General features: G+C 41.8%; 1 protein-coding gene across 6 annotated transcripts in view; it reads right to left on the reverse strand.

Moving 5' to 3' along the window:
• Window positions 1-27,194, reverse strand: part of MCTP2 (multiple C2 and transmembrane domain containing 2) — a 260,725-nt gene that overhangs the window by 146,880 nt on the left and 86,651 nt on the right. For 4 of the 6 annotated variants that reach the window (XM_061394292.1, XM_061394289.1, XM_061394287.1 and 1 more), the window contains 4 exons: window positions 13,718-13,860; window positions 12,878-12,954; window positions 12,265-12,376; window positions 8,932-8,967 (listed from right to left, as the gene is read on the reverse strand). In XM_061394292.1, coding sequence (XP_061250276.1) covers window positions 8,932-8,967; window positions 12,265-12,376; window positions 12,878-12,954; window positions 13,718-13,860 — 368 coding nt within the window. Of the gene's footprint in view, window positions 2,673-8,931; window positions 8,968-12,264; window positions 12,377-12,877; window positions 12,955-13,717; window positions 13,861-27,194 lie in introns of those variants that run through there. The other 2 variants (XM_061394291.1, XM_061394293.1) reach the window with 2 other exon arrangements.

Here is a 27,194-nt window from a genome sequence, read left to right on the forward strand (position 1 = left end):
CTGAGCCATCCCGTCTGTGCTCGGATGCAGAGCTGGGTTCTCCGGAACTTTCACGTTCTTCAAACACCCCTGTTCTCCCCACCATAAATCGACTCCTCTGCACTCACTCTGTTAGCTCAATAGCTCAAGTTTTCATGTCTGTGCCCGAGCCCTGTAAGTGAAATTTGTCATCTTAATGCAGCCTGGAATGTGAAAGGAGAGAAGGAAATGACCCATCAAAGGGAGAAGCCCACCCTACCTAAGCTGAAACAAACACCGGGAGATAGAGCAAAGCTTCTGGGTCCTGACCCTAATTTCTCAGCAGACATAATGGATAAAATACAGTCCAGCAGGGTTTTGCTATTTTTCTCCTTCCTCCCAGAGGATCAGAAACTTTTACTATTTCTATATGGATTCATTCATCGGCTCTCTTCCATGGCCCCCACCCCTGGAAAACCTACTCCCAGAAAGAGTGACTCTTTCCTGAAACATGCAACTTAGTTATGACTAAGGGAAAACAAGTTGGGATATTTAACTTAGAAACATACTAACTTTTGTAAAAAATGAAACAGATTCCAAAACATTGATTTACTCCAAGATCATGAAAATTTCACAGGAAGGGAAAGGAGAAAGGGAGAAAGATGGAAGGTACAGGCTGTGGGGCTTTTCTGCTCACTACCAGTAAGTGGAGAATTCTCAGGAGTTTCTGATCTAGGAATAGACTCTCCGAACAGTGGATGGGGCTTTCCTGGTGGTCCAGTGGTTAAGAATCCACCTGTCAATGTAGGGGATGGGGGTTCCATCCCTGGTCTGGAGAGATGCCACATGCTTGGGGCAACTAAGCCCATGTGCCACAGCTACTGAAGACTGCTCACCCTCAAGCCGTACTCCCAAGATGAGAAGCCACTGCAATGTGAAGGCCGTGCACCTCAACTAGAGACGAGCCTCCGGTCATCGCAGCTAGAGAAAGCCCATGCATAGCAATGATGACCAAGCAGAGCCCAAAAGAAGAAAACAGTGAATAGACTTGCCTTCCAGGGAAATAAAAAAAAAAAAGGATTACACACTGGCAAACATACATTATTGGAGGATTCTGGCCAAGCAGCATGCTGTGAAGATGGCAAAGTGGGTTCCAGGACAACTACTCAGCATGGTTACAGAGGAAACCCTAGGATGGTGGACATAACAGCTTGATGTGTCTGTCCATCCCAAGCCAGGAAGAACAGCAGAAAGTCAGGTATAAAGAAGGATCCTGACAGGGAGGCACAGAGTCCAGGAGCAGGGGAAACACCTACAGTCATCAGAAGCAATGTGATAGTCAGTGATTGCTGTTGTTTAGTCATTAAGTCACGTCTGACTCTTTGCAATCCTATGGACTGTAGCCCACCAGCCTCCTCTGTCCATGGGATTTTCTAGGCAAGAATACTGGAGTAGGTAGCCACTTCTTTCTCTAGTGATACCACCATTCATAATTAACTATGCGAATCAATACCATTGATTGGTAACAATTCAAAGCATTCCCTTGGGTGGCAAAAAATATCAAAACATTTTTAAAAAGTAAAATTAAAATTAGGGCCACTGAAAAAAACATTTTTACAAGGTTTTCCCAGTAGGCCTACCTTAGTGGCACCAATTACTGTACGGGTACTTTTTAGATCATCTCAGTGATGGAAATTTAAAAATACGTGTTCCCATGTTGCCAATACATCTTATTCTGATTCTCATTAATTATCTTTCCTGAGTCACTGTGAGGAAGTAGAGAGTCAATGGAGACAAATGCATAAACAAAAATGAACTAACTTTGTAAGCAAATTGAAGAGTAAAGCAAGATTCCAACTATATTGTCAATGCTTAGAAAAACGACGGGAGAAGACGCAGTCTATAAAAGCTTTCCATGAAATATTCCTTTCAAGCTTTTTCAACATGTAAAACTACTGCTCATTGTCAACAGCTTTTATAGCATGACATGAGAAGATCCATATACTCATGCAACAGGCTTCCAGAAAGCTCCTACTTGGCAGTTCCTTGTATCATTTGAAGAGAACCCTGGAGGCATAAATTCTCCTAGAATGACAAACAAATTTTTGGATGGGATATAAAGCAAGCCTTTTAAATTTCCCACAGAGGCATGGACATGGAAGATGAGACATATTTACAGATGAAAACTATATCATAGTTCCAAGGAGATGAATAATCTGTGTGTGCAAAGATATTAAAGGATTACATTATTTTTTAATTAAGAGGGACTATCCTCACTCGATGTTTGAAGTTAAAAATTAGATTATGAGAAGATTTTTAAAAAATTGATAAAGTCTATAAATACCCAATGACCCTCAGGGTTCTGGACCGAGGAGGAAAAAGATGACAGCCATGTGAGTAAATAAGATTTCCCTTTTCACCCTGACCTCTAGGAAGCTCAAAATTAAATGGCTGGTTCATCTGCGATAATCATCAACTAGTATTTCTTTTTTTTTATCTTTTCATTTTATATTGGAATATAGCCAATTAACAATGTTGTGATGGTTTCAGGTGGACAGCAAAGGGACTCAGTTATACATATACATGTATCCATTCTCCCCTAAACTCCCGTCCCATCCAGCCTGCCACATAAGAGTGAGCAGAGTTCCCTGTGCTCTGGAGTAGGCCTTTGTTATTTCTTGATTTGCAGGCCTTAACTCCTGTAGTCTGTATTTCTATGGCTCTCCTTCACTTAAAATAGGTCAAGGGGACCCCTAAGCAGGACTAGGACTAGGGTGAGGCGAGAGAGGCGTTCAGGATGAAACATTCAAGGAGGTGTTCATGCTCAGGCTTCTGTGAGGGCAGGGCTGGCCCCAGAGCCGTCTCACGTTTTATCCCAGGCACCTTGCCTGCCTCACTCTAACCCCAGGAATCTAAAATCCAGCAGCGCTCCCTGCAGTTCTACAAGGCCTGCCCCTCTGACATCCCTGGCTTCACCTCCTATTTTCCCAGCATCCCACGCCACCCCCTAGTCCACACCAGTGGTTCTCAAACATAAATATGCTTCCAGGTCACCCAGAAGGCTCACTAATAGGTGGCTGGGTCCCGTTTCCAGAGTTTCTGATCTGAGAGGCCTGAGATGGAGGCCCAGAAATATCTGCATTTAAACGATTTCTACTGATGCTGCTGGTTGAGAGAGCTCAACTTTGGAGCCAACACAGAGTCTGGAGTGCTTGCCACACACATTATTTTGTGAGCGTCATGTCTCAATGAACTTCCTCCTCCTCCTCACTTGGTGAGATTCACTCCTGTCTCCTTTCACTCAGTTCTCTAGCCTTCAACCCACCCCACCCACCTGCAAGGTCAAGATAAGGGTCTAGTCTCTGAATACCCCACCTCTCTACTCTCAGCTCTCCTAATCAGATCAGTTCAATTCAGTTCAGTTGCTCAGTCGTTGCGATCCTATTGACTGCAGCACACCAGGCCTCCCTGTCCATCACCAACTCCCAGAGCTTGCTCAAACTCATGTCCATCGAGTCAGTGATGCCACTCAACCATCTCATCCTCTGTCATCCCCTTCTCTTCCTGCCTTTAATTGTGCCAGCATCAGGGTCTTTTCCAGTGAGTCAGTTCTTCACATCAGGTGGCCAAAGTATTGGAGGTTCGGCTTCAGCATCAGTCCTTCCAATGAATATTCAGGACTGATCTCCTTTAGGATGGACTGGTTGGATCCCCTTGCAGTCCAAGGGACTCTCAAGAGTCTTGTCCAACATCACAGTAGAAAAGCATCAATTCTTCAGTGCTCAGCTTTCTTTATGGTCCAACTCTCACATCCATACATGACTACTGGAAAAACCATAACCTTGACTAGATGGATCTTTGTTGGCAAAGTAATGTCATTGTTTTTTAATATGCTGTCAAGGTTGATCATAGCTTTTCTTCCAAGGAGCAAGCATTTTTTAATTTCATGGCTGCAGTCACCATCTGCAGTTATTTGGGGGCCTAAGAAAATAGTCTGTCACTGTTTCCACTGCTCCATCTCTCGAACGCTGCATCAGTTATGATGTCCAAGTCTTACTAATCTCTGAAGTCTCAGGACGGCATTCCTGCCAATATAGTATGTGCTCAGTGAGAGAGTTTTGGACAAAAGTGATTCTAATGTCACTGAGATGACAGATTTGTGAAAAGTGGCTCTATTCTTCTGGGCTGGAGATACACCAGGTTTGAGGATTCTAATAAATTCATGGCCTTAGCTGAGCATGACTGAGGCCCCCAGAAATGAGGAAGACCTCTAGAAACTATTCTGTCTAGGATAATGCTGGCCTAGACTTTATAACAATGCAGCAGAAACATCAAGGTTAAGATATTCAGCAGTGTTACTTCTAGATGGAGAGGGAGATAATAAGTAGGTAGATAAGGGATAGATAGGCATATAGATAGATTAAAAAATAGGCAGATATATTAGATAGGAAGATAGAAATAAACAGATATATGAATATATATGGCTGTTTGGGATATACCATCCTCCAATCCTTTAAATTTAACCAAGAAAACAAAACAGTAAAAGGTGATACTATGGATAGGCATTTGAGTTCAGTGAATAATGTGTGAAAATAAAAAACAACAGAACAAAAAGCACTCTATTAATTGGGGAAGCAGTCCAGGCATGATACTCTCATTTTGGTTCCACAAACAGACCACACTTCTTGCAAAGGGTTTTGCTTGTACTACTTCCAGGACCAATAGTGTAATAAGGGTGAAATTGGTGAAATAACTCATTTCACCAATAGTGAAATGAGTTCAAGTAGGGAAAGAGGTGCAGTGACAGAAGGCATTTACCTCTAAGGTGGAGAAGAGGCATTGCTTCCACTTTAAGCAGCTTCTTCTCAACTCAAAACTATATGACAGACAAAACAACCATCAGAACTTCCTTCCGGTTCTCACCTGGGCTCTGCTCACCAAGCACATCAGGACAGACAGACAGACGGGTGTATCGATAGACAGGCAGACAGACTGAACAATCTTCTTTCCAAATTCTTTGACTGTCCTCTTTCAATTTAAGTTTCCCCAACTTCCCCGGTGGCTTAGACAGCCAAAAATCTGTCTGCAAATGCAAGAGACCTGGGTTCGATCCCTGGGTTGGGAAGATCTCCTGGAGAAGGGAAGGGCTACACACTCCAGTATTCTTGCCTGGAGAATTTCATGGACAGGCTATAGTCCATGGGGTCACAGAAGAGTCTGACACATCTGAGTGACTGAGCACACAATATATTTAATATAATCTAACATAACAGAATATAATACAGTGCTGGGATGCCAAATAGAACATATGAAGAAAGCTAAGGTTAGCGACAGCAGGAAGTGGCCAGCACTTTTAGGCCTGCGTTGGGCGGGGGGCGGGGGGGGGGGTGGTGCAGGCGTGGTGCAATTTTCTGTAAAGTTCCAGGTAGTAAGAATTAGGCTCTGTCCCAAGTACTCTGCTCCGCCCTGCCAGCCAGGGGCAGTGCACACACCCATGAGCACGACAACATTCCAATCAAATTGTATTTGCAGAAGCAGATACAGGGTTGGATTTTGCACTCAGGCTGCAATTCAGTGATCCCTGAGCTACAGAGAGAAAAAGAATAAATGCTTGGGTCAGAGGTACCTGGGAGAAGCAGAAACCACAGCAGGACTGGCTAGTGGAGGGGGCAAAAACAGACACCACATGAATCAGAGAAAGGGGAGAAAGACCCTGACTTCTCCCTTGTCCCCCCTGCAGCATCCTGCCCCTCCCTCTCAGCCAGTCAGAGGCTCCCTGGCAGGGGGACAGGAAAATGCTGTCCCTGTAGTGCTCAGCCTCTGTGACAACGCAGGAACCTTGCTAAACGAACATGAAGCCGAACACAGCAAACGGTGGAACCACTAATCAACTAACGTCACACCGAAAAAAATGTTGCCCTACACAGGGTGTCTTTTACCTGAAACGGCTGTCATATAACTGCATGAAACAATAGGTCAAAAGAGGACCCATATGACAATAAACATGTGGTGCAAATTATCTAAAATAAAGAAAACCCGTAACTCAAAGGGCACATGGTCACCCATAATACTGTCCCAAATCAAAGGGGGGTGTGTACTGCTGCAGATTTGCTGAAGACATCAGTGACCTACCAATTTCACTTTTTATCGGCATGTTTCTATCCCATTAGACTATTTGACATAAGAGAAGTAACTGCTGTTAATTTTCTAGCTCTGTAACTGTGATATACATTAGAGAGGAGGAAAGTATGGAAATAGATCTATTCACATAAAAGATTATGCAAAGGAAATGTCTGAAAAGAAGCAGGTATCTGATTCAGGCCCTTTTAGATCAGATTTTCAGCTCTCTCTTTAAAATGCTCACTTGAAGGTAAACAAAGGCTTTTGCATGAAAGCTAAAACTACTTTCACGTAGTTTTACAGTGAATACGTAGGCAATCTCTACGTATTCACTGTATTAAAACCAAGGTCAGTAACAAAACCCAGGAAACGGGGTAGTCCTTGGTATTCCAGTGGGTAGGACTCAATCCCTGGTCAGGGAACGAAGCCCACAAGCCGCTTGCTGCAGCCAAAATACATAATATATATATATATATATATATATATATATATATATATATATATATGAAACGCTTTAGAAGACAGTCCATAAAGACTGCCACTCTGGGTGATGCAAAATTATAAACTTATGAGTTTAAGAAGCAGTTATTTAAATAAAGTTATTATAAGAGTAAGATTGAGGTGAAAGAGTCAATGACATTTTATAGGTAATGCATCACTTAGAACTAGCAAAATTTTATACACTCACATTAAATAATCTTCTTTATGTTAAATTTCTGCTTTCTAATTTTTAAATGGAAATCCTAAAAAAAGCAGTTTATAGTTTAAAACTACCAAGAGAGACTGATCAGGGTATTTTAACTACTTTTACAGAGAGTTAATCACAGAGACTATAGATTTTCCCTGTGACTCACTTTTATGAGCTAAATGAGAAGTTATCTCACTTTTCCCTCTATAACTGCAGACTCTAAGTAGCAAAAAGTCACCCTAACAATTGAAATTCTGCACCAATCCATAAATTGTATCTCTCACCCATGATCATAAGTAGCTTTCGGTGACCTCTGTTCATCAAAGGTTTTACAAAACACTGTGTACCAGGCGCAGGCATTTATTAAGTCTCTGAGCCCAGCGCCCTGAAGTCAAAATTCTAGAAACTACAATGAGAGGGAAAGAAGAAGACAACAACGCAGTGGTAAGACGCCACTTCGCAGCACAGACATAAATACTGCTCTCCAGGATCCTCTGTTCCTTTCAGAGTTTTGATATCTTTATCCTTGCCGGCAACGTTTTTTCTCCCCTCTTCATTCCTTGGGCCATTCTTCCTAACCTCTCCTGTCCTCCCTGGACTCCAATATTCCCCAAGCTCACAATTTTTCTTTCTAGCCTTTATGTTCTTCCACAAACTGCCAGTGCTCTTCCACAGGCCGGAGCTCCCTAACTAAAGATGGTTATTGATGTACAGTACCAGTGTTTTAGTGCAGCAGCAGAATCAATAAACGAGAAAATACTGCTTTGTCAGGTTTCGCCGGAGCATGCTGGGAAACTTTACTGCTCTGGATGGTTACAGCAACGCTTAATACGCAAGAGGGAGAGCCAGCTCCCTTCTGCGGGGAGAATGATGTTCTCCTACCCTCTAGTGACTATAAAGGAGTAAGACAAAAGTTGGAGGGATTTTTGAGACGGCTTCACATGATTATTTATTGCCTCTTAATTTTATGTCTAAAAAGAACCAGAGTTCTGAAAACCCAGTGAACAGGTAGGATTAAAACAAAGCTAAATTAAAAAAAAAAAAAAAAAAAAAGCAAAAACCTTAGCCTGGTTATTTTTAAAGGGCTCCCAAAATGCAAAGGATATACATTTTAGGAAGAGTCAGAACTTTGATTCCTCTGGATTTTAAAAAGCAAGGTTTAGAAAGTTTGCCTTCCTAAATGACTACTCAGGTTACGGATCTCTCTCTCTCTCTGTTACATACACATGCTCTTGTAATGCACAAAATCTCTGTTTCAATCTCCTTATTTTACAGAGAAGTAAACAACTACAGGTTAGAAATGAGAACTGGTATACATCTGTGTACAGGTGTGTGTGTATAAATAAATGCATATACAGAGCTTGCCCATGCACCCTCCCCTAACACACAGGCCCATCACGGGCACCTGCATCTTGATCATTCCTCTTCTGGAAGTAGCAGAGCTGAAGGAAGTTATACAGAGTTTTTTGGGATTTGTTTACATTACATGAATTTTGACATTTAGTCACTTCAGTGACAATGTGTTACCTTCAGAACCTGATGAATTGATAACACATCCCTATCTTCAATTGCACACAATTATTTTTCATAGAGAAATCTTTAAAGAAACACTCACAAAAATAAACAAATAAATGGTAAAATAGAAATAGCATAAAAAAGATTTATAAAATATACCACATATTCCTCTCAATCTTTTCATTGCCCTTATAGTACCAAAATTAGCTTCTACCTAATGGTAAATAACTTTCTAAAGGACTAAGTCTAACTGCACTGCAACTACAAATAATTCAAGCTTAATGAAGTGTAACATTCTTTTTTTTAATTTATTTCTTTAATTGGAGGCTAATTACTCTACAATATTGTGGTTTTTGCTGTACATTGACATGAATCAGCGGTGTACATGTGTCCCCCATCCTGAAGTGTAACATTCTAACATGGCCAGCACATATAAAAGTTCACCTCTGAAACAAGCTAAGTCTAACATCTGGCTATGCTGTTATTAAATGAAATTTAAAAGAGCGTGTGTTTCCTTTTTATTCATATCAGCAGTCAGAGGGAACAGAAGCCTTTACATGGAAAGGTTGGATAGTATCATTCATGTCTACATTTGTCTTTGCTACAAAGAGGAACCACATGATGAAAAGAAAGAAAACAGCTATATTTACCTTGCTGGCACTTAACCGCTTCCGATTTGACCAACGCTAAGGATTGTGTCCATTGGATGGTGAAAACGGCAAAATAAGAGAGAGAAATGGAGCTGTTAACAACATGACCATGTTATTATGCTAGTTAGATGGTGCAGACTGCATTCAAACAACTGACACCCACATTCTGAGGTTAGAGAAAACACACAGAACAAGAAGATGGTTAGAAACCTAGGAAAACCACATTTCCATGGTTGTGTTACACCATTTTCTCACTGAATTCCAAAGTTAACAGAAAAGGACACATAACACTATTCAGTCCTTACAAGACACATTTATGTTTTTATTTGCCTGAAAACACTATAATTTTGCCTCTAAAAGCAAAGTGGAAAGGCAGATTTCTCTTACCTGAAATATTCAGAGAGCATTATGAAAATGTTTAAGAAGTTCATGGACAAAGTTAGTTCATGTTTAAGTTTCTGTAGTCTTAGATCAGGAAAAAAAAAATCATTCCATTTCCCTCTGCTGAGTAAATCTCAATGTTCAAAATAATAGGAAAAACAATGGGAGTCATTCCTGCACAGTTAAGAAAAACAAGCTAATGCAGCAGTGAGGGAGGGAAGGAAAAAAAATATTCTGAACAGCCGGTAACCTCACCACTGTTCTCTTTTTGATCTTTCATTTGTCGCGCTAAGGCTGCTGAATTCTGTCCATAATTAAAGTTATCTCCTAACAAAATCCCTCATTACCCCTGTCACCGGCCAGTCCTGCGAAGCTCTATTCTGGCTGGTTAACCAGCTAACTGGATAAATTTGGCAGATTATAACTCAATTATGAATCTAATTGAGCAGCTCATAGTAACTATTATGATTAAGGAAAAAAAATACCTTTAGGCAAATAACCTATCTGCTTTGTCAATACATCTCCCCAATAAATTACAAACCAGAAGACAAATCATCTTTGGGGGAAGTTCACTTATATTCCAGGGACCAACACCTAGAAATGCTGGTACAGAAATGTCTTGAAAATATTCTTCAGTAAAAACACTGCCTCTGGTGACACTGTGAGCTCAGCCACTCGGCATGTGACCCAGAGTTATAGACACTCCAACCTGGGTGTTAAAATCAGTTCTTTTTGTATTTTTCCAACAACATGTGGACAAATATTTTCACCCAGAACAAGCACTAAAACTAATCACTATCTTGTAAATACACATGGCTATTTCTAAACAGCCCTTTGAAATATAATTCATTTGATTTTTATATCCCCAAAGACTAAAAAATAGATAAGAAAATTAATGGAAAATGAGTACCACTGTTTGCTCACTATAATACTAACACTACCTTATATCAAGTGTCTGCTCCATGCTAGGCACTATTTTTTAGTCATCGTGATCTTCACAAAACTATAAAATAGATTTTTTTTAATCCCTATTTCACACATGAGGAACTTGTAGCTGAGAGAGGTTAAGCAATTCTGTGAATCTGACCTGATCACTTAACTTCTTAAAACTAAAAACAGGGGAGTTGGGATTCAAACCCACGCAGTCTGATGACAGAGCCCATGACTGCAACTCTAATCCAACTTTGTCAAGAAAGAGAGACAGAAGGCAGGCTGGTCAGTGCTCCAGCCGGTGTCTCACCTTCTAACTGCACCATGCCCACATGCCCTGGCCCCGAGGGTCAATTCACAGACATTTTGCACATGTTACGGTTTTTATCAGCTTGACTCTAAAGCTCTGCAATTTGAAATAAACTTTAACTGAAATGGCTCTCTTTAAAAACTCCAAATTTTGGCAATATTTCAATATATTTTAAATGCCAGTAGTATTGCTAAACATGATCCAATACACTACAGAAAAATCCACAAGTGGACTAAGCAGGCTGCTATTATGCAGCTCATTTCATGAAGTCTTTATCCAAATTTACAAACCCCATTTAAATCTGTAAGAAATTTTCAGAATATACCAGCTGATGTGGCAAACACAATGCTCATCTACACGGCATGTCCTTTTAACCTGGCATCCAGCTCATGGAACTGGTCACCTACTGGACACACGGACAGTGAATTCAACGGCAATGCCATCAAAACTATGAGAAGCTAAAGGAGATCCCTCCATCATTAGGTTGGATGGAAAAGTATTTATTTTCAACATCAATGTAAGACATTTTAACATCAAAATATCAGTGCTATTGAGGCCTCAGGTTTTAACCATGCCATTTCTTCATTAATAAACGGAGATCACTTTCCCAAAGTTATCGTCAAGTAAATGCTCATAAGTAAAGAATTCAAATTAAAAATAACAACTGTGCAGTTGACCCTCTGGCAACTGAAAAGTCACTGCGCAGTTTGTTTGTTTTTTAACTCCTTTAAGCTATCTTCAGTAAGTTCACTAGTAAATCACTCATGATTTTCATCATGAAAGTAAATTACAACCAACAGCAAAGGTGATGTCAAAATGAAGAATATTCTCCACACTGACCTCAGTGACTCAATTCAAGAAATATTATTGGAGGCTTAATTTAAAAGCAGGCTTCAGATTTTCATACCAGATTCTCAAGTTTAAATTTCAAGATATCTTAGTCCTTTCTCAAGTAGCTGCTTTTAATTGGCTTTTAAAATACCTTTCAAATAAATTACAATCAAGGATGCTTTCATTCTCATTTTCATTCTTGGAATTGTAACATATAATACCAAAATATAAAATAAGATTATGGTTTATATTCACATATTTGCTCCTAAAAACAGAGTGCCCATCATATTGTCACAAAAGCCAATGCTTTTTTCCTGATGCTATAGATATCTTTAATAGGTTGTACATTAACTAGAAATTTCCATGTAATTGACCAGAGAATATTAAAATGTGTATCTCCTCAGAAGGACTCTCAATAGAAAATGTGGTAGCTAAAAGAAAAAAGTTGAGATGGAAATGATGCACTGATCACCTTAATAATGTACATACAGCACAATGATTAAATCCTAGAAATTGCTTTTCATAACTGAATAATGCCTAAGTCATCTAGTACTTAAGAAAATGGTAAATAGAAACAGTAACACTAAGTAAAAGTGATATTTTGGATCATGTGTTACAAGTAAACCATAAGCAGTGTACATATTTAACAACAGCAATACATTCACATCCCTAGCCAGAACAGAGATCATTCCTTAATGGGTTTTTTCTTTCCAGATTTCCAAAAGAAAGGCTGTACATTATCACAGATAGATAACTTTAAGTCTCTATGCAATTTTCCCCCCTACTCAAATAATGACAAAAATGTCAGTCACCTGGTAACCCAATTATCAAAGAAAAATTGCAATGAAGAATTTTAAAAAGAACAAAAGGGTCAGACTCACGTGTCTCTTGAAATCACACTGTTTTACTACTAAGTTCAAATTTAATACGATCACTCCCATGTCATCTTCTAAACTGTTTGGATCTTCCAATTTTAAGATATGCTCAGTCGTTCTAAAAGCAAAAGGCAATGAATGATATTAGCATTTATTGGGGTAGTATTTTTTGCCTTAGAATACATCAGGTCCTTATTATAAAAATCTACCTCTAAGTAGGTCTAAGACATAAGTTAAAGAACACACCAAATTCAATGAAAATAAACCAATTTTTCAGGGTCAAGAAACGTACTGCCTAATTCAACAGATGGTCAACTGAGTCTTCTCCCCTACTGCCCAAAGAAAATGTAAATATTTGCTTTAATTTTAAGATAAGTAGGTTAATGAACCTGAATATTAACAAATAGAAGTACAAAATTCACCCCTTTTAAATTATGTTCACACCTTTTAAATTATAGAAGATTTAATGTCAGACCAATATATATTTGGGAGCTAAAAAGCAGAAATCATAGAAAAGCTCACATTTTAAAGCACTCTTTCATTTATTAAGATTTTTTCATTTTATTATCTTGAGTTACCTCTAAAATTCACTAATCACAATTTGGTAAAATTACAATACCTGTTAAGCTCAAGATCGCTCAAAATGACAAATGCAGAACCCATGAAATCAGATATAGTTAAATCTCGATCATATACCTACAAAGAGAAGGGGGGCCAGTAATGCATTAATATGGTAAACAAATTGAGTATATCACAGTATGGATAAATGCAATAGACTGGGAATTTTGAGTTCAATCTTCTAGATCTAAAAATAATTTGCACAATATAGTTAAAGAAGAATTTAGCCAAGCTGGTGAAGAGAACAAAACTATTCAAACCTGTCCATTTGGCTTACTATGGCCAAAATAGCAGAAAATACTTTTAAGGCAGTATTCATATGCATTAAGACATTATGCACAATGGACCACTCTCTGCAGTTTAAATGGTCTCTCATTAAAATTTAGTATTTTCCACTGTGGGCAACTCTGCCAATTAAATAGAAATTTGCGAAATATTCTACAGCAATCCCATCCTGTGCTCAACTCATGCAGTTTTAACCCAGATGTTAGAGCAATTGATGCTTATAACCGGTAGCTTAAAGCTCTATTAAGTATAAAGTTATTCCTAATGAGAAAGGCTTTAGTACTTGTCACCACTGCATTGGCAGTAATAATTCTTCCACATTCAGTTAAGTTTAAATACAATCAATGGGGATATTATTTTCACTCTGATTGATCTGAGAGTAACATACAGTTTTGAACCAAGGGTATAAAGAATTCCTTCTACACATATTTTTTAACCTAGGGCTTAGGAATTATACAAGAATGAATTTGGGGAAGTTGACTTTTAAGAAGGCAAAGATGCCTGAGAAGTGAATATTTTTAATCAAAGAGGAGGCCTGAACATCATCTGGGATTACCTTCACACGCAGCTTTTGATCAAGGCTTTGTATTGGCAATACGACTATCTCGTCCCAAACTGGGTTCAAGTTCTTATATACGACTTTACTTTTGTACAGGGTCTTCCCATTCAGCTTAAACTTCACATAGGGATCACTTGTGCCTTTAACAGAAAAAGAGAGCAGGACAGGTTTAAAAAATACATGTAGAAAGCCTAGGATCCCCTTTAAGTAAAGATTCTTCCCACACTCCAGACTCAAAGTGTATTACTGAGCACACTCAGAACAAATGTCTCCCTGCACAGAGACTAAGGGTTGAGAGTGGAGAGAAATGAAACAATTTGGGGAAAATGCTGATTCTTCTTTGCCTTTTGTGACTGAATATAAATAGGGTCCTTGAACTTTCTCTGTGTGGTTTCATTGTGGGAATGTCATCACTCTCCTACCCACAAAAAATTCAAGACGGAAAATCCACCAGCACCAGCCACCGACGTCAGGGGTCCTGGAGAGAAGCCCACCCCTCCCAAGGATGGCCGTGAGTCGGGGAAAAGGGAAAGAAACCGTTTTCAAACATTTGGCCAGATGGCTGACTCGAGAGAACCCTGTACTTTAGAATATAATCATAATAAATAAATCAATCTCTGGAACCATCGGCTCAAAAGATGGGGCCAAGGGACTCATACTGGAACAGGGGCCTCAGAGATTAAACTGACAAAGTTGCCATTCTTTGCCACCCCCACACCTGCAGCAAAGCAGAGAACACTGTTTCCCCCAGGCCAGCTGAAAGCCCCCTCGGCCAGGCCCTCAGCGGGCTGGGGCTGACACCCTGACCTGCGGCCTCCTCCCGGGGAGCTTTGAAACAGACGCCAAGAGGAATGAATAATGTGCCGCCAGAGCCACTGTGTCCAAAGCAGAAAGAGGGACCGATGACAGACCCTCCTCCACACTCCTGAGATCAACTGAAAAAAAAATAATGCCCATAAATAAAATACCAGGAGTATGTGCTATGCATGTGTGTTACACGCGTGCAAGTATACCACCACACTCAGGGCACAGAACATCCTTGTGCATCCTGGGACATCCTTGTGCACTACTCGTCAGTGAATGAGGAAGAAAGGAGGCAAGAATGAATGAATGAATAACCCACACGGGCAAAAATGAAGGCCAGCTGATCATGCTACAAAGAAAGAAAAAATAATTCTAATTTTGGGAGGTATGCTGGTATAATTCATTGTGAACCAGACTCTGAATAAGTCTGAGCTCAGAGCCCAATGGTCTGTTTTGTTCACTGACACATTCCAGGTGTCTTGGACAATGCCCAACTGAGGCCTTCACAGATTTACTGATGTGTGTTCTTGATATTAAAGTCAAGCTGATAGAGTCTAAGAATATTACACCAAAAATTAATTAGGCTACTCTCTCACAAATATTTCCAACTCCTTAATATCCACCATGAATCATTTCAATCTTTCTTTTTTTTTTTTCAGCACTTTCTGAGGTTTCTGCGGGATGGAAAACTCCTGAACATGAACGCAATCCTTATCCCGAAGATTTTAACTGGCAGTCACGTCATTCGAGGGTAAGATAGCACACACTGATTAAAAGTCCTAACAGAGGAACCAAGGTCCCCGAGTGTTAACTCAGCCATTCCAGAATGGCAAGGCTAGTAACTTTAAAACAAAGAAATCCAATGACAAACCCCCGCAGTTTAAGTCTGGCAACAAAGGCGCAGAAACCCAGCAGTCTTTATTTTGCTTTTTTAATTTTTCAATTCATTTTTTTAACTGGAGGAAGGCGGCTTTACAATGACGTGCTGGTTTCTGCCTCACAACTCGAATCAGTCATCACCATATAGACGAGCCTCCCCACCTCCCCAGGTCCTCACAGAGCGCAGAGCTGGGCTCCCAGGGCTATATAACAGCCTCCCCTAGCTATCTTTTACACACGATAGTGTCCATATGTCAATGCGACTTTCCCAAGAACCCAGCAGTATTTCTTTCAAACCTGGACACACATGCACGCAGGTCTGAGCAGGAGAGCAAAAACGAAGGCATTCCCAGCCACTCAGTGGCAGAGCCACGAGTGAGTGAGCAATCCGTCCCACCTCCCTCCCTTTTACAGTACAAGAGAACACCTCTGGCAAGTCAGATTTTAACAATCATTCTGATATATATATATAGATAAAAAAAGGGAGGGGGGACTCTAATAAAAAGAGGCCTTTAATTAAATGAAATTGCCACTCTGGGATCAGGCCTTCATGCCTGTCAGCGTGCTCTCAAAATAAACATCTCACAAGCCGGCCTCGGTGGTGTCGCTTTCTCAGAGGCAAAGCACGCTGGGTAATCCCCAGGCATCTTGACAGCTACATAATGTTCAAACTGTTTCACGGGTGAATGGCGGCAGCGCGTGAAAGAAAATATTAATGTCTGGAATTAACAGAAAAAAAGGGACCGGGGTTTACACAACCAAACAAGGAACCAGGGTGTCAAGTGAGTGCGGAGTTAATTGTTAGGGAAAATTTGAGAAACGGGGGGGTGGGGGCCTGGGGGGCACGTCGAGGTTTTTCTCTCAGCGCCTAAGTGCCTCACTGTCAGGCAAGTGACATCTTAACTAGGCCGGTTCTGAAAAGGGGTCGCCGCTCAGGAATGCAAGGCCCAGATGATACAAATGGTGAGATGACACCTGAATGGGTGGACTTTAACCTTCCCCGCCCCCCACGGGGCGCTTCATAAACAATGTGGCTCTCGGGAATAAAGAGGTGCTGTGGAACTTCAGAAGGAGAATGAAACCAGGAGGCCTGAGACGAGGCGTCCACCCTGGGTTACCACCGGCTCGGCCACGCGGACGCCATGGAATCACAGCCTCAGGTTTAGACCGTGTGAGTGTTAAGCATCCCTGGCCTGGGTTTCCTGCTCCCCTGCCAAACATGCTGTGGTGTTCTCTGTGTGCTCAGAGAGGGTGAGCCTCCAGAAACGCTGCACCGATTCACGCTCCAGACAACAGTGCAGGGCAGTCCCTATTTCTGTTCACACACCCCGATGGGCACGTCTCTGTGGGCCCAGTACCTGCCCGGCTGCTACCACCACTCACGGGCCGCGAACGCAGGTCACCTCGGACCACAGCCCACTGCTAGGTACCAGGGGGGACTGCAAGGGAAAATCCATCCAAAGCCTTTTCTTCTGAACCTGGCGGACAGCAGACGTGCGGCATGTATAACACCAGGTCCAAGAGGTAAGTGTCAAAAGAGAATAGAGCTTGGGGGTTCGATGCTCACTCACAGTGCTAACTGCAGTTATCAGTAGAGGCTGAAATAAAGGAGGTGGGATTGAAACATGCGTGAATCTGGCCACACAGAGAAGGACCAAGCCCATTTCGGCTGGAGGGATTGGCACTGCAAGGGGAAAGAGACCGACAATTAAGAAATGTCTGAATTTGTGTGGTGTCCAGCAAGCATTTTAATTCATCCAAAAGCTAAGGGAAAAAGTGTTTAATGAGAAAGTTAAAAAAATCTGGTTTTGAATCAGAGACTAAAATACCTTAAAATCACAAAATAAAAAGTTATGGGTTTGCTCTGTAAGAAATAAAAGGTGGTTTTGTTTTTCTTGTTCTCTTTTTTTTAATATAAAAATGTTTAAAAAGTGTAGTATACACATATGATTCTGAAAGGTATGAAAACGAAAACTCTCCACCCTCTTAATCTTTCCTCATTCCCATTCCTCTAATGCACCAGTTTCTAGAGTGTTTTACAGGAAAAAATACAAGAATTGTTTTTAACTTGAATGTAATCATATTAAATGCACTAATTTCACAATTAAAGTATCTTGAAGCTCTGTTTGTATCAACAATGCAGATTTCTCAGTTTTTTAACTCTTACCAACTATATACATTTTCACTGTGTTGTTGTATCTTAATTTATGCAATTAGTTATCAAATAATGAACATTTATTTCATTGACAATTTATTTTTACTAGTACAAACAATACTACAAGCATCCATGTATATCTATCTCGGAGTTCATATATGATTATATTTAAAAAAAAATGCAGGACAAATGAATATGTGTCTTTTCTGGTTCTGACAACCACAGTCAAATTATTCTTCCAAAATCTGTCAAAATTTACACTTCCACTAAAAGTATATGTTTTTTTTTTCTTTACATGCTCACCAATATTTGATATCATAAACTTTTACTTTGAACTAATTGCAGGTAAAAAAAAAAAACAGTATCTTTATTTTTCTCTGTCATTAACACTTTGAGTAAAGTTTAGGATATTTCATATTTTCATGACCTACATTTGTCTTTCTTTGTCAGGGAGATTCTCACTGATATCATTTGCCCATTTTTCTATGAGCTCATGGTTTTGTCTTCTGCTTATGGATTTGAATGAGCCCTTAATTACGGAAAGCAGCCACTGGCTATAAATCTTGTCATACTTTGTTTAGACTTACATTATTTCTTGCAATAAGTTATTTTCATTTTTTATTTAGGCAAATTTACCAGTTTTATTTATGACATCGTCATTTAACATTCTGCTTAGGAGAAGTTTCCTCACTTAAAGGATTTTAAATTAGTTCAGCCATGTTTCTTCCCACTGGTTTTTGTAGTTTTTCGTTTTTTACACTTAAGTCTTTGCTCCATCTGGAATTATTTTAGTGCAAGAGGGAAGGAAATTCAGATTTACTTATAAGCAGGGAAGCAGGATGATCAGAGCCAAGCTTTAGAGATATAAATCTGGCAGCAGCTTATAATTTAGAAGGAAGAAGAAACAGGCAAAAGCAAAGAAACCTGGTGGCTGAGATACTATAGCACCGGGGAGTTGAATAGAAAGCTATACCCAGAGCCTATGAAGCAGCGATGCGAGGTTTCACAAAGCATGATTCATGGGACACTCATATTTCACGATGCTCCACAGACAGAAAGGGTCTTGTCATAGGAACCACTGGGAAAAGCTGTTTACTCTTCCCTTACTTGGAACTTCCTATGTAGAGTAAAACACTAAACTGCAAAAGCCCAAGAAGTGCATTAATGACAAACAAAAGCAAACAATAACAACAGTCTGGGACGTCCCGGGTGGTCCAGTGGTTAAGAATCCACATTCCAATGCAGAGGACGAGGGTTTGATTCCTGGTCCAGGAACTAAGACCCCACATGCTACGGGGCATCTAAGCCTGTGTGCCGTAAGTACTGAGTCTGTGCGCCACTCGAGAGAAGCCCGTCCGCAGCAGCCAAGAGCCCGCAAAGGGCAGTGAAAGACCCCTCCTGCCACAGCCAAGACACAGCACAGCCAGGTTAGAGACACACACGTAGATTAAAATGTCTAAGAGAAAACAGGGTTCAACTTTTCAACTCTGTATTTCATAAAATTACTTAAATACAGAAAGCATTTTACTTGGGCAACTGAACACATAATATTAAACTCCTCCAAATCAAAGTTCTGGAAGGTAGGATGTATGCCCAGAGTTACCTAATATGCATAGTAGTTGAATTAGATGAAGATGTGACTAAATGAATGAATAAAGTAAGATGGGCATGGTGGGTTACAATCCCAGACCCTCCTTTTAATAACCATATCACCTTAGGCCTTACTATCTTCACCTGTAGAAGGAAGGAGCTGTCTGAATACTTTTGTCAGGGGGTCCTAAGAGTTCAGTTCCAAGTCAACAATTATTTACTAAGTCATTAGGGAACTTGAGATACATATAGATGAATTCACGCTGCATAAACAGTATTTGGACACATATCAAAAGCATACATTCAAATTTTTTCTATCCTCTGGCTTCAGAGTAATAAGTGACTATTATTTTATTTATGCACATACGCTTAGACTCTTTCCAATTCATACACTTATTTAGAATTCTCTTCTTGCCAGAAGGTTAAAAAAAAAAAAAGTAAATCTGAGCTGTTTTTATAAGGGATCCATAAGTTCTAACTTTCTCTGAGGCTGGCCAAATAAAAAACAGACCTGATTTGGAAAGAACAACCGAGTGATGATTTCTGAACAGCGGCTGCTGCCCTCTAGCAGTTACACTGGGATTTCCAGATTAAACTGCGTCCAACTGCAGCTGTAGTTTTAAATCGGAGCATAGTTGCTTTACAATGTTGTGTTAAGTCTCTGCTGTACAGCAAAGTGAATCGCCCTTCCTTGGGAGTGTGTGTGTGCGCATGTGCATGCATGTGTGTGTGTGTACCCCTTCTTTCTGGATTTCAGAGCACTGAGTAGAGTTCCCTGTACTTTACAGTAGGTTCTTATCAAGCTAACTATTTTATACATGAGATCAACAGTGTCTATACATCAATCCTCATCTCCCAATTCATCCTACTGACCCCCCTCCTCTTGGTATCTACGTTTGTTCTCTCTGTCTGCATCTCTGTTTCTGCTTTGCAAATAAGATCATATATACTATTTTCCTAGATTTCACTTATATGCATTAATATATATTTGCTTTTCTCTGACTGACTTCACTCTGTATGACATTTCAACTGTAAATTCCTTAACAGGCGCCTCCAGAGACCATAACAGGCTTTATGGAAATTCAAAGGCCACTCTTCCTCAGTCCCATGGGACAGGAGAAACAACTTTCCCTTAGTAGAGCACAGTCTGCTGCTGCTGCTGCTAAGTCGCTTCAGTCATGTCCGACTCTGTGCAACCCCATAGACGGCAGCCCACCAGGCTCCCCTGTCCCTGGGATTCTCCAGGGAAGAACACTGGAGTGGGTTGCCATTGCCTTCTCCAATGGGTGAACATGAAAAGTGAAAGTGAAGTCATTCAGTCATGTCCGACTCTTAGCGACCCCATGGACTGCAGCCCACCAGGCTCCTCTGTCCCTGGGATTCTCCAGGCAAGAGTACTGGAGTGGGGTGCCATTGCCTTCTCCGAGAGCACAGTCTAGTTTTCTTAAACAGAAGTAGGTTCAGGTCTAGCAGCCAGGTTCAAGCAGTAGATTCGGGTCCAGGAGAATTCCAAGCCGGGCTGCACCACTAAAATCGGATGAAGGGAACATGTATTCCCAGGATTGCTTTAACCCCTCCTTCTGCACGTGGGGGCCACATGCTTCTCTTCTTTTGGTACCCACCTCAGAAGAACAGGCTCCTCTTGGACCATCTAAGAGCCTTGCTGGCCATGTTTTCCCCCTTGGCACATCCGGGTTGAACTATTCCTGGGCTTTTCTCCCAGGGTGACTAACGCCCTCCTCCTGGGGAGCCCGGCACGTCTAACAGCCCGAGGACACCTTGGTCAAGGCTTGTCCACTGCTGGTCCCTGGCATGTCATTTACCAGAGTCACCAAATTCCGTTTATTGAAAGACCATCCCGAGGCCAACTCGCAGTGAGATCAAGGGTCGCAATTCACCACTGTTACCAAAACTGGCTTATTTTAAAATAAGTTTTACCAAACCTGCTATTTTTCACTATTTATAAAGTTCGTATGGAATAAATAATGGGAATTAAGAGAGCTATGCAAAGCGAGCTCCTCTTGGGGTCTTCAGATCCTCCCCCTCTACCATGGGCCCCCCAACTTCCTTCAGCTGACTCACCCCACCCCAAGACTCCTCTGCTTTCCCTACTCTCTGCCCCTCCCTAACTCTGTTACCTCTAACAGTCTCTCTCTTTCTGTTTTTGGTCATCCCTTTTCTGGGATCTGCAGCGTAAGCTGGGTCACTTCTGTTTCTTTTTATCATTTTTTTTTTTGACCTGAGACAAATTCAGTATTATTTAAGATGTTGTTTTGGCTTTGTCTTCGTAGCCAATTAACTAATATGACCCAGAGACCTTCAAAAGTTTTTTTTAAAGGTTTTCATCCAGTAACTTTATACACTAAATCTTATAAACAGATGGAGAAAAACACTGTCAATATGCTGACAAATTCAGTAAATGCACCATTTGGTAAATGGATTACTGAACAGGTTGGCCCTTGCTGAAGTGGTCACTGGAAGAGGTGCCTGCACCCCGCTTCTTGATCCCGTGATCAGAAACATGCAGAGATGTAAACTTCTGCTTAAAGACAGCATGCACAGTTGTCCCTGTAACACCAAAATAGGGGGAACCTGGGTAAAAGATAGAAGAAGGCATGACCACACAGAAAACAGGAGAGAAGAGCCAGGATATATCAATGTGAACAGAACTGAAAGCATGGGGGGACAAAAGGAAGTAAGAGTAAGCCGGAAAGGCAATCAGCGCAGCTGTCTGAGGTCGCTGGTCAAGCCTCCTAGATCTCTGTGTATATCAGCTCTCAGTGTTTCAGAAACCCACGCTGACAAAGCATATTGCAGCTACTGATGCCTTAACATTCTTTTTTTTATTCATAAAAATACTTGAAATGTCCCCAGCTCACAATACTGTTTAAGCATAATTTTAAGTCTAATGAAATGGACATCAGCCTTTACGGAAAAGGGACAACACTGCTGCAGTTCAGTATAACAACATTTACAGTAGGGGTGATCTCACTGAATCCTCCAAAAGCTGTGAAATAAACACCATTCATGTTGCCATTGTAAGGATGAGGATGGTGAGTGAGTTGCTAGACCCAAGCCTTAGTGCCAGACCCATTTCACTCTAACTTATTTTTTTAGTCACTCGGTTGTGTCCGACCCTTTGTGACCCCATGGACAAACCCAGCCAGGCTCCTCTGTCCATGGACTTCTCCAGGCAAGAATACTGGAGTGGGTCACCATTCCCTTCTCCAGGTAGCCATTCCCTTCCCAAACCAGGGATTGAACCCAGGTATCCTGCATTGCAGGCAGATTCTTTGTCATCTGAGTCACCAGAGAAGCCCCTACTTAAGTGCAGCCATACTTAATCCCCAAGCATAACTTCTGAAATTCTGACACTCCTCCCATCAAGGCCCCACCCCATCACCTGGTCAACCACTTTAACCAATGCAGGGAGGTGAAAGTAACACTGTGTTCCTTGCTAGACTGCGCTGTAACAAGTCACACGGCAGCCACCCTGTGCGCTGGACCTTCACGTCTAGAGCCCCGTGCTGTGACATAAGAAGGGTGAAGATTCTGAGAGCATCGGGCTGTGAGGAAGCCAGGCCTCGTGTGTGACAGCCCTTCTCTTCCAAGCATACACCTCAGGCCCCCAACACGCATGTGAACAGGTCTTTTAGTCCTTGGACAACGAAGTCCCTGCAGTCAAGTCACACCCTAAATCTCAAGTTTCCCAAGTGAGACCCCAGACCATGTGCAGCAAAGCCAAGCCACCCCTGTGGTGCTTCGTGCAAATCCATTCACCAGTCCTGGGCTGCTGAGATTGCAGGTAATTTGTTAGATGCTGACAGTCTCTAGAATAACACCCCTCGCCATCGGCCATCATGCTCCCCACCTCACATGCAGCATGTTGGAAAAACCCAAGGTGTAATGGCATGATGGAATTAGCTGCCCAGCGCTGTAGCCGACATCCAAATTAAACCACAAGGAAAATCACAGACACGTGGAGAGACACCCTCTGTGGACTTCAGCCTCCGTGCAAACCATGCACACACCCTTGAGCAGAACTCACCATAGCAACATCAGAACCCAACAAAGGAAGTAACAAGAACTACTCAAAACATAGCATGCCGTGTTGCACATATTACATCAGTATGGGAATGAAAAAGACCCAACCAGTCCTTACAGAGAAATCCCATTCAACCAAATGGAAGGCATCAGATATTCAAGTCAATGGTTTTGGATGGGGAGGTGGAAAGGCTGTTTGTTACAAGCAGTGGACACAGGAAGCAGGCCTGTCTTACTCCAGGATCCTTCACAGAAATGGAGATGGGGTCCCACCAAAGGGACAGATAACTAACCATCCAAAGCAGGGGAGGATGGCTACCTTCTGATCAACCAGTGAGAATACAGTTGTAGTTTTGTTGCTAAGTCATGTCCTACTCTTTGTGACTCCATGGGCTGTAGCCCGCCAGGCTCCTCTGTCCAAGGGATTTCCTACGTAAGAAGAGTGCAGTGGGTTGTCTTTTCCTTCGGCAGGGAACCTTCCCGACCCAGGGATCAAACCCACATCTCCTGAATTGGTTAAGTGGATTCTTCACCACCGAGCCACCTGGGAAGCCCGGGAAGATACAGCGTCAGCAAGAAAAACCTCCAGAGAAGAGCTTAGTTGTGAGAATCCCTTAAGGGCTATGGGCGGGGAGGGCTTCCAGGTGGCCTGGTGGTAAAAAAAACCCACCTGCCAATGCAGGAGACATGAGAGACACGGGTTCAATCCCTGGGTCAGGAAGACCCCCTGGAGGAGAGCACAGCAACCCAATGCAGTCTTCTTGCCTGGAGAATCCCACAGACAGAGGAGCCTGGCAGGCTACAGTCCACAGGGTTGCAAAGAGTCAGACACGACTGAGCTACTAACACACACTAACAGCTGTGGGGACAAAGACGGCCAACCGATGCCAGCCTGTATCTTAGTGGAAAGGGGGGGAAGCGAAGTCCATCCTGGTGAGATCAGGGCAGGCTACCAAAACCCCCCAAGTGGAGGAAATGTAACTGCTATCTGGATTTCAGGATGGGCACTTGCATCATTCTAGTTTCAACTTTGCTGCTGAATGTGCCTCTTTTTGAAGAAGCTGGCCAGATGTGTCTTGGTTCCTCCCACTCAAATATACCAATGAGGGCTTGCCACCTGGTGTTCAGGGGAGGGACTCCAACGCGAAGCAAAGCCCTAACTTTTGCAAAATAAAAAACTCGCTGTGACCTTTCGATACAGTCCGACTGCGACGTGGTGCTGGCACTGGAACAAGACCACACACCCACAGGAACCAAAGAGAAGTCCAAGAAGCAGACCCTCATGTGGCCTGCATCTTAAGACCCGATCAAAAGGTGGCCACCAAACCATTAGGGAAAGGAAAATTTAGTTCTAGTTAACTAAACAGCCATTTGGAAAGAAGTAAAACTAAGTTCTGACTCTAGGCCAGAAATCAAAATAAACCTGATACAAAGAGATAAGTGGAAAAACCAGACAGAAAAGAGACTAAATATAGGTAATTGCATATTTCTCCCAAGAGAGAAAAAGCCTTTCAAGGTACGAAAACCAAGGATGAAACTCAACAGAATAAAATTGTAAGACTGGAAAAGATGTTTGCAACAAAAACTTCGTAAACAAAATTAAAAGGCAAGTGACAAGTTAGAAAAATATCTGTGAACATATCCAAAAACCACACAAATTAGTCACAGAGATGGATGGAATTGGTTGTGTACAAAAGAGAAGCAAATCTCTCTTAAACAGATACATCTCAGGGACCAAATTTCTTCACACAAACTGAAACAGAACCAAGACGATACTTCTCTCTCAAAACTAACAGAGGTAATCTACACAGTGTAGGTGAGAAATGGGAAGTGCATAAATTGCATGCCCCTGGTGGGTGAGCCAAACAGGAGAGTTTCTCAAGAGTGAACTGGCAATTCTGTATAGAGAACCTCGAAATGTTCAGATCACGTGACCGAAACTATCCACTTTGCTGCAATAAATGGCCTGCCAAGATACGGTGTGACACACAGCAACGTGTACGGTAGCATTATTGCTACTTACTTAAACTCTGGAATGACAGCCTAATCGGGAATAGTAACTAAACAAAGAAGGGTGTACTATTAAGTGTTAAATTTCTTTTCAAAATAAAAAATTTATATAATACAGAAAAACATATGGGAGAAAACAACAGCAAATAATCAAGTTATTTGAAGCCAGATCCTATTTTACTTTAGAACTCAATGTTTTGTTTTTTTTTTAAATCAGGTCAGTGGAGAAGATTCAGTGAAACATTGCAACACCAAGGTTTTCCATGTTGGTTGCTATGAAACTTGAAGGATATTTTCTGAGTCACATTTAAGATGAAGAAAATAAAACCATCAATCCACAAGGGAGTTCTGACTCAAATACTGCACCACTAAAAACTAGTGTTCTTTCATTCCTCTTTCACATCAGCAAGAAAGCAGGAACTGGTCTTAGAAAACACCCTGAACCATCCATCTGCCCTGCTGGCAGCAGGCAGGGCATCGAGGGGGACAAATCTAAAGAGAAAAGCAAAAGGTATGCAAAAAGAGGGTCAAATTATCGAGAAACTGGGAAGAAACGCCATAATAACACTGGCAGCAATGCCACAAGTCACTGCCTTTCTCAGAGGGAAACAGAAATTAAACCCAAAGAGAAATAACTAGAACCAGACACAGCAACCATCGTGGCTCATGGTCCCGCACATGGGTCGCGTCAGCCCCCCGCGGCCACTGTGCACGGCTGCGTCAGTCCCATTGCACACCCCCACATGCCCACCCACCAAGTTCAGCCCCACAGTCACGGCTGGATGGTGTCTGAGCTGGTTTCCAAGCTCAGATGGTCGGTGCCCAGAGTCCGTCACTCTGAACTGCTTTCCGGTGCCCCCAACACTTTCCATCCTAGCACAAGAAGGTCACTTTTGAAGGACACCACTGGGTATAGAGAAGAGACTGCTGAGGAGCTGGTCCAAGCCAACAGAGCTGCCCAGAGGCAGAGGGATGAAGCCTCAGGGTACCCCATTTACAGCACGCCTGCTGGGATGCTCCTTGGTACATGACACAGAGTTCTAGAAGCACCCCATCTACTCCCTAATCACATCTGCAATGAGGAGCATGTTTCTCTTCAGGTCAAATACAAGAGCATCCTTTCCTTTTTAAAGAAGAAACGCAGAATCATAAAAATAAAAATCAGCCTACAGATTCATCGGAAAGACTGATACTGAAGCTGAAGCTTCAATACTTTGGCCACCAGATGGGAAAAGCCGACTCATTGGAAAAGACCCTGATGCTGGGAAAGACTGAGGATAGGAGGAAAGGGGGACAACAGAGGATGAGATGGTTGGATGGCATCACCAACTGAATGGACCTGAGTTTGAGCAAACTCTGGGAGATAGTGAAAGACAGGGAAGGCTGGTATGCTACAGTCCATGTGGTTGCAAAGAGTTATACAACTTAGCAACTGAATGACCACAACTGATAAACTGCAAGAGATAAACAGAATTCAAATCAGAGGTAACCAAATGACTTGTCACCAAATCACAGGTGACATTTGAACATTTTAGTAGCAGTTTAGTAATTTATTAAACCCCTTTTGCAAGGCCAACTTTTCACACTAGTGGGAGATCTTCCAACGCTCTCTTCCTTACAAAAGTACTTGATCCTGCTCTAAAAAACAAACAAAATAGAACTGGCCTCGTCTACCTAACCTGCATATAACCATTTCCTGGATGAATGAATGAGTCATGAATTTTCACTGCCTGAAACTCACAGCAAGAAGATGACCATGAGCCTTCAGCCCTACAGCTGTGTACATCCCAGTGATGCTATGAGCCCTGAGCCGCAATGGCCTTTTCCTTCCCTTTTGCAATACTGCAAAATAGCCACCAGAGGGCATCAACAACCTAATATGCCGCTGCTGCTGCTGCTGTTGCTGCTGCTGGTTCACGGCAAGGATACTATGTAACTGCTTTCACATCAATGGAAAGTAAAAGGATTTCACTCCACCAGCTGTTATTTTCA

The sequence above is a fragment of the Bos javanicus genome, chromosome 21, assembly GCF_032452875.1.
Source record: "Bos javanicus breed banteng chromosome 21, ARS-OSU_banteng_1.0, whole genome shotgun sequence".
NCBI classification, from domain to species: domain Eukaryota; kingdom Metazoa; phylum Chordata; class Mammalia; order Artiodactyla; family Bovidae; genus Bos; species Bos javanicus.